General features: G+C 38.9%; 1 protein-coding gene and 1 non-coding gene across 2 annotated transcripts in view; one reads left to right on the forward strand and one right to left on the reverse strand.

Annotated features, from left to right (window-relative positions):
- Positions 1-964: 964 nt before the first annotated feature.
- LOC139035728 (U6 spliceosomal RNA) lies at positions 965-1,071 on the reverse strand. The gene has a single exon (XR_011488447.1). It is a non-coding gene; the product is annotated as a U6 spliceosomal RNA (small nuclear RNA).
- Positions 1,072-8,994: 7,923 nt separating this feature from the next.
- The window catches only part of FAM98B (family with sequence similarity 98 member B), a 30,110-nt gene continuing 24,790 nt past the window's right edge, over positions 8,995-14,314 (forward strand). Inside the window, exon 1 of the mRNA XM_020915499.2 lies at positions 8,995-9,114. Coding sequence (XP_020771158.1) covers positions 9,044-9,114 — 71 coding nt within the window. The 5' untranslated portion in view covers positions 8,995-9,043. The remainder of the gene's footprint in view (positions 9,115-14,314) is intronic.

The following is a 14,314-nucleotide window of genomic DNA, read 5'->3' on the forward strand; positions in this document are numbered from 1 at the left end:
AGTATACTTGCCATGAGAACCTCATGAACTGTATAAAATGCCTGACTATATAGCCTCTCTCTATTCCAGGGATTGGAAGTGGGGGTTGCACAGTTCTTGAGTTGCTAGCCTACTTTCTTCTTCTTTTTCCTGGCAGAGAAATAAAGCCACTCTTTCCTTCTCCTTCATAACTCTGTCACCGTATTTCTGTACATAGAGAGCCAGGATTTTGGCAGCAATGGCATCTCCAGAGATTTTTTGTCTACATCTGCTGGGAGATGAGGTTGGCGGCAGCAGTAGGTAAAGGTGCCATTTTAAAAGGGGCTGTTTGTTGACATTCCCTTTCTGATATTTCTTTAGTTGGTGTAAAGAAATGCGACCAATTTCTGAATGTTGCTGAATTAATTTATTAGATCTAGTAGCTTGTATGTGGAGTCCTTATGATTTTCTCTATATAGTATCATGTCATCTGCCTATAGTGACAGTTTTACTTCTTCTCTTTCAGTTTGAATACATTTTTTAAATTTATTTTTTTATTGAAGGATAATTGCTTTACAGAACTTTGTTGTTTTCCGTCAGACCTCAACATGAATCAGCCATAGATATACATATATCCCCTCTCTTTTGAATCTCCCTCCCCATCCCACCACTCTAGGTTGATACAGAGCCCCTATTTGAGTTTCCTGAGCCATACAGCAAATTCCGGTTGGCTATCTATTTTACATACGGTAATATAAGTTTCCATGTTTCTCTCTCCATATATCTCACCCTCTCCTCCCCTCTCCCCATGTCCATAAGTCTGTTCTCTATTTCTGTTTCCTCATTGCTGCCTTGAAAAATGGTTCTCAAGAATTTATTTACGAGATTCCATATATGTGCATTAGAATACGATATTTATCTTTCTCTTTCTGACTCACTTCACTCTGTATAATAGGTTCTAGGTTCATCCACCTCATCAGAGCTGACTCAGATGCATTCCTTTTTAAAAAATATGGAGCGCTTCATGAATTTGCATGTCATCCTTGCACAGGGGCTATGCTAATCTTCTCTGTGTCATTCCAATTTTAGTATATGTGCTGCTGAAGCGAGCACCATTTTATTTATTTTTTATGTCTGATTGCCTTACTGTTTTGAATAGAAGTGGTGATAGTGTGCATCCTTTGTCCCAGATTTTACTGGGAGGGCTTTTAGCATTGAGTATTATATTGGATGTGGGTTTGTCATAAATGGCTTTCATATCTTGAGATATGTTCCCTCTATACCCACTTTGGTAAGAGTCTATCATGAATGAATGTTGAATTTTGTCAAATGCTTTTTCTGCATCTTCTAAGATGATCATGTGTTTTTGACTTTTGTTGCTGTGGTGTGTTACATTGACTGATCTGCCTATGTTGAGCAGTCCTTGTGAACTTGGGATGAATCTTACTTGGTCATGGTGTATGATTTTTTTTTTATGTGTTGTTGAATTTGGTTTACTAATATTTTGTTGAGAGTTTTTGCATCTATATTCATCAAAGATATAGGCCTATAATTTTTTATTTGGCAATATCTTTTTCTGGTTTTGATATCAGGCTGTTGGTGGCTTCATAGAATGTCTTTGGGAGTATTCTCTCCTCTTTAATCTTTTAGAAGAGTTTGAGAAGGATCAGCCTAGGTTCCTTTTTTGTATGTTTGATAAAATTCACCATGAAGCTATCTGGTTCTGGACTTCTGTTTGTAGGGAATTTTTCTTTTAAGTCATAGGTTTCACTTTTAGTAATTGGTCTGTTAAAATTATCTATCTTTCTTGATTTAATTTTGGTGGGTTGTATGTTTTTAGAAAGTTGTCTATTTCTTCTATTTGATCAAATTTGATGGCATGTTTTGGCATATTGTCAGTTTATCATATTCTCCTATGGCTCTTTAATGTTTTGATTTCTGTGGTATCAGTTGAGATTTATCCTTTTTCATATTTTATTTTATTTGAGTTCTGTTTCCTTCTTGCTGAGCCTGGCCAGAGGTTTGTCAATCTTGCTTACCCTTTCAAAGAGTTTTATTGATTTTTGTTTTCTATTGTTTTTTAATTTTGATTTATTTCCTCCCTGATTTTTATTTTTATTTCCTTCTTCTGACTTTAGTTTTATTTGTTCTTTTTTCTAATTCTTTTAGGTTGTATGTTAAGTTTTTTATTTTTACTTTTTGAGAAAGGCCTATCTTGCTATGAACTTCTAAGTTTTAATTCTAAGAACTTCTTGTGATACATCCCATAGATTTTCTATGGCTGTGTTTTCATTGTTATTTATCTCAAGGAATTTTTAAATTTCCTTTTTGATGTCCTTGTTGACCCATTGGTCTTTTAGTAGCATTTTGTTTAGGCTCTATGTAATTGGATTTTTTTTCTCATTTCGTTTCCTGTGATTGATTCCTAGTTTCATGCCATTGTGGCCAGAGAAAATGTTTGAAATAATTTCTATCCTCTTACATTTTTTGAGGTTAGTTTTGCACCCTAGTATGGAGTCAGTCCTAGGGAATAGTCCATGTACACTTGAAAGAGTGTGTATTATGGTTTTTTTTTTTTGGGGGGGTGTAATATCCTGAAAATGTCAACTAAACCAAACTGTTCTATTGTATCATTTAGGATCTGTATTGCCATATTGATTTTCTCTCTAGAAGATCTATCCAGTGGTGTGTTAGTCTCCTGCTATATTCCCATCAGTTTCTCCCTTTATGTATTTAATATTTATTTTATAAATTTGATTTCTCCCATATTAGGTACATATATGTTGATGCCAAAGAAACTTTAAAAAAAATGTATTTTCCACTTGGTATACCTTTCGCTATGTCCAGTGATCATAGCTTCCACTTCACCAGGCAAATCATGAAAGCTTTAACAAAAGTCTTGCAAACTTCTTGAAATTACCACTGTTCTTATCACCTTCAATCATCAGACATGACCAGTGGAACTAATAGAAAAATGGCACTCAAGCACAAGAATTAATTACATGAGACTGAATGAATTGATAAATATTATTATTTTGTATGATTTTGTCTAAAATATTACTGATTTTTAATAATTTGTTTCACAGATACAAGGAAAAAATTTTTAAACTTAAAACAATTTAGTAAATTAAAACCTTGTAAGCAGAATTGAAATATTTTTCTTTTTCTCCCTGATTTCTCCAGAATTCAGAACTCCCAAACTAAGCCCTTTTCCTGAAGCTAAATGACTTGATATAAACTTCAGAGACCTTGCCACAGCTCATATTTAAACAGTCCTCATGAGCCACTTCAGAAAGTTTACTTGAGCACCTGATGACATCATTAGAGGCATTTCAAACTGCAAAGGAAGCTTTCACTCTGACATCTAGAAATTTTAATTGACTGTTTCTTGGACGCAGAAACTGGTTTATAAGTTGCTCCAATCATGAACTTTTGTTTTTCTTTTATTTCCATGAAAGTGCCTCTTATTAAATACCTGATTGTTTGCTCCATGGTCCAAGTTCTGGGAGCCCAGTATATTCATCACCTCCTAAAGTGAGATGTAGTCCTTAGTTGTTCAGTCATGTCAGACTTTTTTATGACCCTTTGGACTACCAGGCTCCTCTGTCAGTGAGATTTTCCAGGCAAGAATACTGCAGTGTGGGAGCGTGTTGCCATTTCCTCCTCTAGAAAATGAGATGGAACTATTTAACTGAACTGACCTGTTCTCAGAACTAAAAATTGGTTCAAACAAATGGAGGACTCTTTTAAACCATTGGTTCTTCACAGTTACCAGCTCAGGTTTTAATATGTGAAACTTTTCGAGATGATTTAGAAGATGGTGCTATTGTGGACCTAAGTGAAAGTGATGCTCAGTCGTGTCCAACTCTTTGGGACCCCATAGATTGTCCATGGAATTCTCCAGGGCAGAATACTGGAGTGGGTAGCCTTTCCCTTCTCCGGGAGATCTTTCCAACCCAGGGATGAAACCCAGGTCTCTCCCACACTGTAGGTGGACTCTTTACCAGTTGAGCCACAAGGGAAGACCATAAGTAGGCTACCCCAAAATATGCCTCAATGGCATATTGATTAATTTGAATTAAAATTACTTAAGAAACAGCCAATGCAAGAGGCCCACTCTCATCCTCCTTTCTGTCTCCCTAAAAGCAGGAAATAAATCTGCCATGAGAAAGGTACACCCCCACATCTGGAGGCAGAAGGACACTATCTCCAGAGATAGAAAATTCAGGCCGAGAAGCCTATATAAACATAAATTTTAGGGTGGGATGTTTCACGAGAACAGCATTGAAACATGTATATTACCTAGGGTGAAACAGATCACCAGCCCAGGTTGGGTACACGAGACAAGTGCTCGGGCCTGGTGCACTGGGAAGACCCAGAGGGATCGGGTGGAGAGGGAGGTGGGAGGGGGGACTGGGATGGGGAATACATGTAAATCCATGGCTAATTCATTTCAATGTATGACAAAAACTACTGTAATGATGTAAAGTAATTAGCCTCCAATTAATAAAAATAAATGGAAAAAAAAAACAAAAAACATAAATTACTTTCCCAAGCCCAGACTGTGTTAAATGTAATCAGTTGTAATTCTGGTTATGTAACCAAGTTTCTTTATTGATTATTTTGTAACCAGATGTTTAACCATGCCTTTTAAGTCTTGTAACTTATGGACAGTTATATTGTATTCTAATGCTGTTGCAAAAGTGCTTCATCTTCAAAATAATTCATAGGAAGACTATAGAAGCAGTTACCACAGTTACTCATAAAAAGGATGGTTATGCAAGGATTCCAGCCCATAGGGACTTAACACAAGGAGCTGTTCTGCTCCTGGGGCCTGTAAAGAGGTATCCAGAGGTTTTTACTCCCTGATAGACAGGGTCAATACCTTGCTTAGTCTTGAAGCAGCTATAGGAGACACCGTCTGTCACCTCTCTGTTTCCCATACAATTATGGGAGTAAAATCTCTGAAGAGGGAATGAGACAAGGGAACAGGGTAGGGCAAAACCATTAAGAGATTGACACAACTATTGCGAATATGACAAAAACTGGTTAAAACCAATTAGGTCCAAGATGGCAGAAGAATGAACTTCTGTAGACCTTGAGCCTCCTCATACACTCACTGTAATGTATTAGCTAAATGACACGCCACAGGCACCATGACAGTTCTGAGGCTGACCATAAAAGACCAAGAAGTGAGTGGTGGCCAAATTCCTGGAAATTTCCACTCCTTCCTCAAAATAGTTGGAACAATCCTCCCACTTATCAGCCTATGAAATTACTCACCCCATTAAAAACTAACCACCCTCCACACCTTGGGGTTTCTTGCTTTCTGAGGTGGCCACACTCAGAGTGTGGTGTCTCCTAGGGCCGCTCTCACCTTTTGAGAGCAATGTTGCTCTGTCTCTGGAATGTGTATCTCTCTAAATATGCCTGCTTTCCCACTTAGAGCAGGCTTGCCTGCCCATTGGTATCCTTCACAAGTGTCCTGTATTAGTAAGTCTCCTCCTTGTCTAGAACTTCAGCTCTCACAGAATTCCTTCTGTGGTGTAACACAAAAACCCTGAGCTTTATTAAGTCCTGAGGACCAGGTGTGTGATTTCAGCTGCGAGATTGTGGGTTCAAGTCATCTGAAGTATGAGTGTGCTTGAGTCCCAAGATGAGGTGTGTGGTTTCAATTATATCCCGAAGGGAGCAACTAACTCCGATGGTGATCAAAACGTAACCCGCTTGGGACCATATCCCTGAGGTCTCGGGGTGCTCAAATGTGACCCCAGCCTGGAATGTACTCTTCGTGTCTCTCCTCCTTCCAATGCAAATTTTCTGGGCCAAACCCATCCCAGCCCTGAGGAACTCAATGGATCTGGAGCAGGTTATTAGCTATTTTGGCAATGAAAGGACCTAACAAGAATAAAATTGATCATCAGTGCTTTCCAAAGGAAAGAATTCAGTGATAACATATTTAAGATCAATTAAAAATTAAATGGGGTAACTGGGGTTTTGTCATCCAAAATGGAGCTTGGTGGCCATTGTGGATGTGTTTTCAGACGTGTTCCTGCATCACTGAGAACTTGAATTTTCTGAGCTGTGTCACAGTCAAGGATACCAGCAGCCATTTTCAAAACAGTACTTGCCAGCAGCTGCCAGCTGCAACCTTCTGGTCTTCAAGTCTTTCCCTGAAACTGTGCAGCTATTTTGGATACCAACTAACCTTGCTCAACAAACATATTCTTACTTCTTGCTGACTCCAATCCTACTTCTTGACAGACAACTTATGTAACTTTGTGGTTTTTACCTATATAAGCCTCCCCCTTTTTTTGTGGTAGTCTGATGTGAACACAATTCAAGTGCTTCTTGAATCTGTGTTTCCCAGGCTATGGGCCTCAGCTTGGCTTGAATAAAACGCTCTTCCATTCCTTAAAATAGATTGTTGATTGATTATTTGTGTTGACAATAGCATGAAGTAGAGGTCATGATTTGGATATCCCATTGATCCAGGACCACATAGTGAAGAAACCTGAACTACATTAGTGACTTTGTGATACTCAAGTGACTGTGTAAGTGCAGCTATCTTTTCATGAGAGGAACTGGTCTATAAATTCTTTTTAATAATGTTCTTATTGATCTTTTAAAAGATAATTTTGTCCTTATAAAAAGCATTGCAAAATACTCCATGTTTTTCTAGTCTCTGGAAAAATTTATATAAGATTGGTGTTATTTTATAAGTTTTTGGAAAAATCAGGAAAACACTTTGGGCTTGGAGCATTTTTTGTTGGTGGTTTTTAATTTGTTATTCCTTAATAGATATAAACTATTCATTTAAAAAAATTCCTTGTATCATTTTTGTTAAATAGTGTTTCTCCAGGAATTTATCAACTATAGATTTTCAAATTTATTGGCATGAAAGTATTCATAACATCCTTTTATTAACTGTCTAATATCTGATGACAAAGTACCTGTGTCGTCTTTTTTATTCCTAATGATGGTTGTCTGCTGCTGCTGCTTTTGTACTTATTTATTTTTTTCCTGATCAGCTTGGTTAAAGGTTTGTCAATACTACTAGTCTGCAAAAAGACTCAAATTTATCTTAATTTCTTTATTGTACTTTCTCTCATTTCTCTTTCTTTGGATATAATTGTTTTGCTTTTCACCTTCTTGCAATTGATACTTAGATAATTAATTTTCAATCTTTTGAAACTGAAATATCTTCTAATATGTGCATTTAATGTTATATATTTTCTTTTAAGTATGGGTCTATCTGTATCCTTCACATGGTATTTTTAAGGTTATTCAGTTCAAAAATATTTTCTCACATCCATTTTTTTCCTAGTTTAATTGCTAGTTTAATCTGATTATTCAGAAGTAGTGCATTGCTTAAATTCTGAGCATTAAATGTTTGGGGATTTAAAAAATTTTTCTTTTTTTATTGATTCACTAATTATAATGTAAGAGAGCATACTTTTTATGATTTCGGTCTTTTTTAAAAAAAGTATTTATTTATGACTGCATCTGGTCTCCATTGACTTCCCTAGTGGCTCAGCAGTAAAGAATCCTCCTGCGATGCAGGAGACGTGAGTTCCATTCTTGAGTCAGGAAGATCACCTGCAGAAGGAAATGGCAGCCCACTCCAGTATTCTTGCCTGGAAAATTCCATGGACAGAGGAGCCTGGTGGGCTACAGTCCATGGGGTTGCAAAGAGTCAGACGCTACAGAGCACGCGCAGGGGTCTTGGTTGTGGCACAAGGCTTCTCTCCAGGCGCCGAGGCTGGATAGTTGTGTGGACTTATTACTGGGTGGCGTGTGGGATCTTAGTTCCTGACCAGGGATCAAACTGCTTCCCCTGCATTGGAAGGCAGATTCTTAACCACTAACCTGCAAATAATTTTATACTTAAGCCTGGGTATATGGTAGAGGAGTCATTATATTTTTTTATTTTTAGTTGAAGAATAATTATAATACTGTGTTGGTTTCTGCCACACATCAACATGGATCAACCATAGGTATACATATGTCTCCTTCCTATTGAGCCTCCCTCCCACCTTTCACCCCATCGCACCCCTCCAGGTTGTCACAGAAGAAGAGTCATTATTCAAAGTTATTCAAATTTATGGGTAAACTTCTCCCTCGGTTTTACAAATGTATTGGCAAGTTCTTTATTAGTAACAATGATAAGGTAGGTGAGAACATAACTGACTTCAGTGGACTAGGGCCAAGGATGTTATACCATTCTGTAAGGCTTGGGACAGTCCTTTAAAAGGATAAATTTTTACGTGTTTATTTGGATATTTATTTGGGAGATACAGCTGTTAATGATTTTATGCTCTATGCGGACTCTTTTATGGGCCCTAAAATATTTTTGTATCCATTAGATAGACACTGAATTGTCCATAAATAGCGTACAGAGGGAATACTGTTGTTTCTTTTTTAGTTGCGACCTATGGGCTCTAGTTCCCTGACCAGGGATTGAACCTGAGCTCCCTGTATTGAGGGCAGGGAGTCTTAGTCACTGGACCACCAGGGAAGTGTCACACTCACCTATATTTTTTCAGGAGTGCAACACATAGTCTGCACGTGTTGAAGGGAATTCTACAGATAAATGCAAGCATCTGATCATTTCTTTGATCTATGTTGCATAATGAAACAACACTTTGTTATACATCGCCTTCTCTTTCTTTCTTCTTTAAAGTTGGAGCTTTATTGTGCATTTGACTTAAAAATTATTTGCGTAGGCACATGATATTCCGTACAATTTTAGCTCAAGGTAATATTTTATTTCAGGATTTTTGTTATAAAAAGAGGGCAGGAATCTGATCTGTCAAAAACAACTTGGGTAGAATAACGATGTTCGATAAGACAAAACTTAAGCCTTTTTATTACTACTATTTGTTGTTGATATCATTTTAAAAAGCTATTATAGTTTGTGTATATAAAGTAGTTTTAGGCAGAACAGCCAATTGCCTGCAGGTCAGGAACGTTTATATACTCCGCCTAGGCAGTTCAGGTTGAGATCCGGCCGGAACCTTGGCACCGTGGACGCCGATTTCCGGCGGGCTCCTTAGAGAACGGAACAGCCTCGGGCCGAAGGACCATGAGAGGTCCGGATCCGGGTCCCGAACCTACGATGGAGGGGGACGTGCTGGACACACTGGAGGCGCTGGGGTGAGTAGTCCTGGGATCGCCATTCCCCGGAAAACGTAAGCTGTCTCTCCCCATGGCTGCCGCAGTCTCCCTCATGTGGGCCTCCGGCTGGGCTCCTGCGGCTCGGTGCAGGCCTCCTTCCCTGCCTCGCTGCCTCCGGCGCCGACGGAGTTAAGAGGGAGGCGGGAGAGAAATCCGTTTGGGGGGTGGAGCAGGCCTGAAAAGCTAGGGCGCGTGGCCCCCTTTCCCGAACTCGTTGTTTCGAAACTCAGCAACGGGGACCCACGGCGAAGGCGCGGAGGGGCCTGGCTGGCAGCACTCCTTTGGGAGAAAGTGTTTCTGCCCCGCGGGGGTTATTTTTGTGAGGCTTTCCTAGTCCAGAGTGCAGCTGTTGTCTCCGGGGCAAATCACTCCTCCTCCCTTAACCAGAGAAGGAGTTTTAATTCAGTGTGAATCCATTCATTAACCGTTTCTTCCATTCATTAACAACATTAATTTGATGTTAACCTGTATTCACTAATGTGTATTTTATGTGCTAGGCCAACGAAAAAGTTTTCAGGTTACTAGTAGCTTAACTAGTCGAGGAATGTATAGTCTACTGGTGCTTGCAGTTCAGAGTGGCGAGTGCTGTGAAAGCTCCTGGAATGATGTTAATACTTAAAGGCATGGGAATAAATACTGGAAGATAGGTTCTTCCTCAGCCATAATCCTGTTTTTTTCACAGCCCTTATCCCTATTCCAGATTATCTTGTCCTGCACATTTGTTATTTTCTCTTGAACACCACCCTCTCCACCTGCTAATACACACACACACAAATCAGCTCCAGGAGAACAGGTGTTTTACCTGTCTTGTTCCTCGAAACATCTTACAGTCAGGTCTGGTACAATAAATAGTGGTTGAATGAATGGGTAGATGAATGAAGAAAGGTTCAAGTCACAGAACGCACAGAGGTAGGCATAGGGCCAGGCAGTTGAGAGTCAAATAAGGGAACTTGAAGTAGGCTGATACAGCTGGAGGGCAGAGAGCAAGGAGCAGTGTTGAAGACTGGATTGATGAGATTTAGGTGAGGAACAGGGCTTGCAGCACCTTTTAGGCCATGTTGTGGATTTTGTTCTTTGTCGTAACAGAAGTGCAACATGATTAATGAATTTAAAAAGGGGAGTGTTTAGATGTCTAGTTTAAAAAGTTAGTTCTGTCAGCATGGTAGAGAATAGATGGAAGAATTTTTTAGTAGTCTAGGCAAGTGATGGTTGCTTAGTGGCGGTGGATATAGAAAGATGTACATTACTGGTCTTGGGCTTCCCAGGTGGCGCTGTGGTGAAGAATCTGCCTGAATGCTGGAAACGCAGGTTTGATCCCTGGATTGGGAAAATCCCTTGAAGTAGGAAATGACAACCTATTCCAGTATTCTTGCCTGGAAAGTTTCATGGGCAGAGGAGCCAGACAGGCTCCAATCTTTGGAGTTGCAAAGAGTCTGCACCTGCACCCATTACTGGTCTTAGTGATTGATTGGATTAGATATTAGAGCTGAAGGAGATGATGATATTGATGATTTGTTGATAAGTATTTATTGAGCAATAAAATAAAATGATATACTTTGGAACTTCAGTTGGACAAGGAAGAAAGTGAAGACAGCCAGGAGCTAGTAAATACAGAAGCAGCATAGAAACAGGTACAGATGGAATCAAGTGTGGTCAAAAGGGCAAGTTGGAAGGTAGAATAAGTAGGCCGTGGTCAGGGAGTGACTTGTTCAGATTAGTGATTTCTGATGTGATGTAGTTCCAAGTGATGGTGTGGCTTACTTATGTGTAGTGGCAAAGGTTGGAAAAGAGGCTGAGAACTCAGGGTATTGGAAAGGGTATAGATGTGGATTTTGAAGACACTCAGTATCCTTGAAAAAAATAGGAATGGAGAGGAAACTGAGCACAGCAAATGTTGATGAGTATCCAAGAGATTGATCAGTGAAAACCATGAGAGAAAGAGGGTGGCACATCTGACAGGCCTGAGCCTAGAGAGAGCAGGAGATATTCATGAGAAAATGGGGTCAATCAGAAAACAGGCAGAAGATCTAAGTAGACATTTCTCCAGAGAAGACATACACATGACCAAAAAGTACATGAAAAAATGCTCAACATTGTTAATTATTGGAGAAATGTAAAAGCTACAATGAAGTGTCACCTCACACTGGTCAGAATGGCCATCTTGAAAACGTCTACAAGTAATAAATGCTGGAGAGGATGTGGAGAAAAGGGAACCCTCCTATACTGTTGGTAGAAATGTAAATTGTTAAAACCATTATGGAGAACAGTGTGGAGGTTCCTTAAAAAACAAAAAATAGAACTTCCCTGTGATCCTGCATTCCCACTCCTGGGTGTACATCTGGAGAAAACCAGAATTTGAAAAGATACATGCATTGCAGTGTTCATTGCAGCTCTGTTTATAATAGCCATGATAGGGAAGCAACCTAAATGTCCATTGACAGAGGAAATGGATAAACATGTGGTGTATTTATACAGTGGAATATTACTCAGCCATAAAAGACTGAAATAATGCCATTTACACAACATGGATGAACGTAGAAGTTAAGTGAAATAAGCCAGTCAGTGATAAATATCATACAATATTGCTCATATGTGGAATCATATAAGTGATACAAAAATGAACTTTCATACAAAACAGAAATAGACCCACAGGATGTAGAAAACAAATGTATGGTTGCCAAAGTGGGAGGATGTTGGGGGGAGAGATAAATTAGGGATTATATACATAAAATAAACAGGGACCTACTGTGTAGCACAGGTAACTAGACTCAGTATTTTATAAAAATCTATATGGGAAAAGAATCTGAATAGAAAGATATGTTTGTACATATACCTGAATCACTTTGTTGTACATCTAAGACTAACACAACATTGTAAAACAACTTTTCAATTTAAAAAAAGATAATAGGGAGCAGTGAGTGATATGAATGCTGTATTGGGAAGCAAGGAGAACAAAAACCCCACCGTTTGACCTTTGGGCACTTGTGAGAGAAATACCCAAGGCTTAAAGTAGTGGGGATAAATCTTTCTGAGAAGACACTGACAGAATAGGAGAGTTATTGTTTATGGATGGAACATAGAGGAAGAGTTTGGGAAGTAGAAAGAAGTGGAGAGCTGAATCAGAGACAAGCCAGTAGGGTGAGTAAATGACAGGGGGGGAAAAGGGTCTCGTATTTTATATGTTGGCTTATGAAAATAGAAAAAAGAAAGTAATATAGACCTTCACTATGTCCTTTTGAAGATCTGCCAGTGGCCCTACTGGACTGAATTTGGTTCACCCAGCTTAAAGCAGTGTCACATCAGCAACTGTGGTTCCACTGTGTATGGCCCTGGGGGAGTCTAGGCCTAGGGGAGTTGTCTCCAGTGTTTGGAATTAGAGTGGCACTTTCCTAATTGAACAATTGATAGAACAAACTGGGTGTGATAATATGTCTCCTATAGGATATTATAATTAAATGTGTTAATATGCATACAGCATGTAGCACTGGGCTAAGATTAGTTTATAAATGTTAGTTGCTATTATGATTATGATTGTTATTAACTATTCATGTTACATGCATTCATTTTTCTTTTTTACTTTTGTCTGTCTTGATGAGCTGAGGCATTAAGGATGTGTATTCAAGATTTAGTATTTTTGGTGATTTAGTAAATTTTTGTTGAATTTTACAATTGGCATTTCAGTAAAAATAACATCACCAATAATATAGTTAAATTTTTTTTGAGAGCTCATGATTGTTGCTTTATTGCAGAAATGAAAGCAAGTAGGGAGAAACAAGATGTTTACTATGAAATCTGAATGAGAGGCTCTGTAAGTCATGGTAGAAAGGTAATACCAGGGGAACCAGTCTTGGTTAGAGGCACAGACATGGTCTAGTCCTAGCTGACTGCATTACCTGGCCAGGTTATTTATTTTGTTTCCTTTTTAGTGTGGACAGAAGTTTGAGTTCACCTGGAGCAGTTTGGGTCAAATCTGGTTTTGAAACAATGTCATCACTTGTTTATCTTCTGATATTACCTTCTGTAGTATAATGTTAGTTGCTCAGTTGTGTCTGACTTTGCAATCCCATGGATTGTAGCCCGCCAGGCTCCTCTGTCTATGGGATCCTGCAGGCAAGAATACTGGAGTGGGTTGCCGTTTCCTTCTCCAGAGGATCTTTCCGACCCAGGGAGTAAACCCACGTCTCTTAGGTCTGCTTCCTTGACAGGCAGGTTCTTTACCACTAGCGCCACCTGGGAAGCCAGAATTAACATGATATTAACTTAAAAGCATTACTGTAAAGAGTGGATGATTGTAATATTCCTCTGGCCTGCTGCATAAGGTAGATATACTAACCTCATTAAGCCTACTTTCTTATCTGCAAAATGGGGACTTAAAAAAACCCTTCCTAAGATATGACCAGAGAATTTAGAGAAAAAGAAATGCAAATGGCCTTTAAACGTACCCTGAAAAGGGTACAGTCTTGCCATAAGAGAAATGTAAATTAAAACTATATTGAGATAACCATATGGTCAAAAATCCAAATGTTTGGCATCTTTGGTGAGTTATGGGTAAAGGATACTTTTGTATTTTAATTGCATAATCCTTGTATAGGAAGACTTTATAGTATCCAGCAAAGTTACATATCCATTTACCCTTTGATCTAACAACTGCACCTCTAGAAATCTATCCCATATATACACTGACAAAAATTTTCCCAGTTTTTTTTCTTTGCCTAATTTTGATAATAGCAGAGCACTACAAAAAAACAAACTATCCTTCAATGGGGGGATAGCAAATAAAATATGGTACATCCAGACAGTGGAGTACTATACAACCATACATATGATTGAATAATGTTTCTGATTTCTAATATATACGTGCACACACATATCTATATCTATATATATATGTTAAAAGAATAGAACAGTAGATAGTAGGCTGCCTTTTATCTAAGCAAGTACATATTTGTGTGTGTGCGTGCGCATGGATGGACTGCCCAGGTGGTGTAGTGAAAGAATCCACCTGCCAATGCAGGATCCACAGGAGATGTGGCTTTGATCCCTGAGTTGGGAAGGTCCCCTGGAGAAGGAAATGGTTACCTTCTCCAGTATTCTTGTCTGGAAATCCCATGGACAGAAGAGCCTGGTGGGTTACAGCCCAAGGGGTAGCAAAGAGTAAGATACAACTGCATGACTAAGC

This window comes from Odocoileus virginianus, chromosome 6 (genome assembly GCF_023699985.2).
Source record: "Odocoileus virginianus isolate 20LAN1187 ecotype Illinois chromosome 6, Ovbor_1.2, whole genome shotgun sequence".
Classification (NCBI taxonomy): domain Eukaryota; kingdom Metazoa; phylum Chordata; class Mammalia; order Artiodactyla; family Cervidae; genus Odocoileus; species Odocoileus virginianus.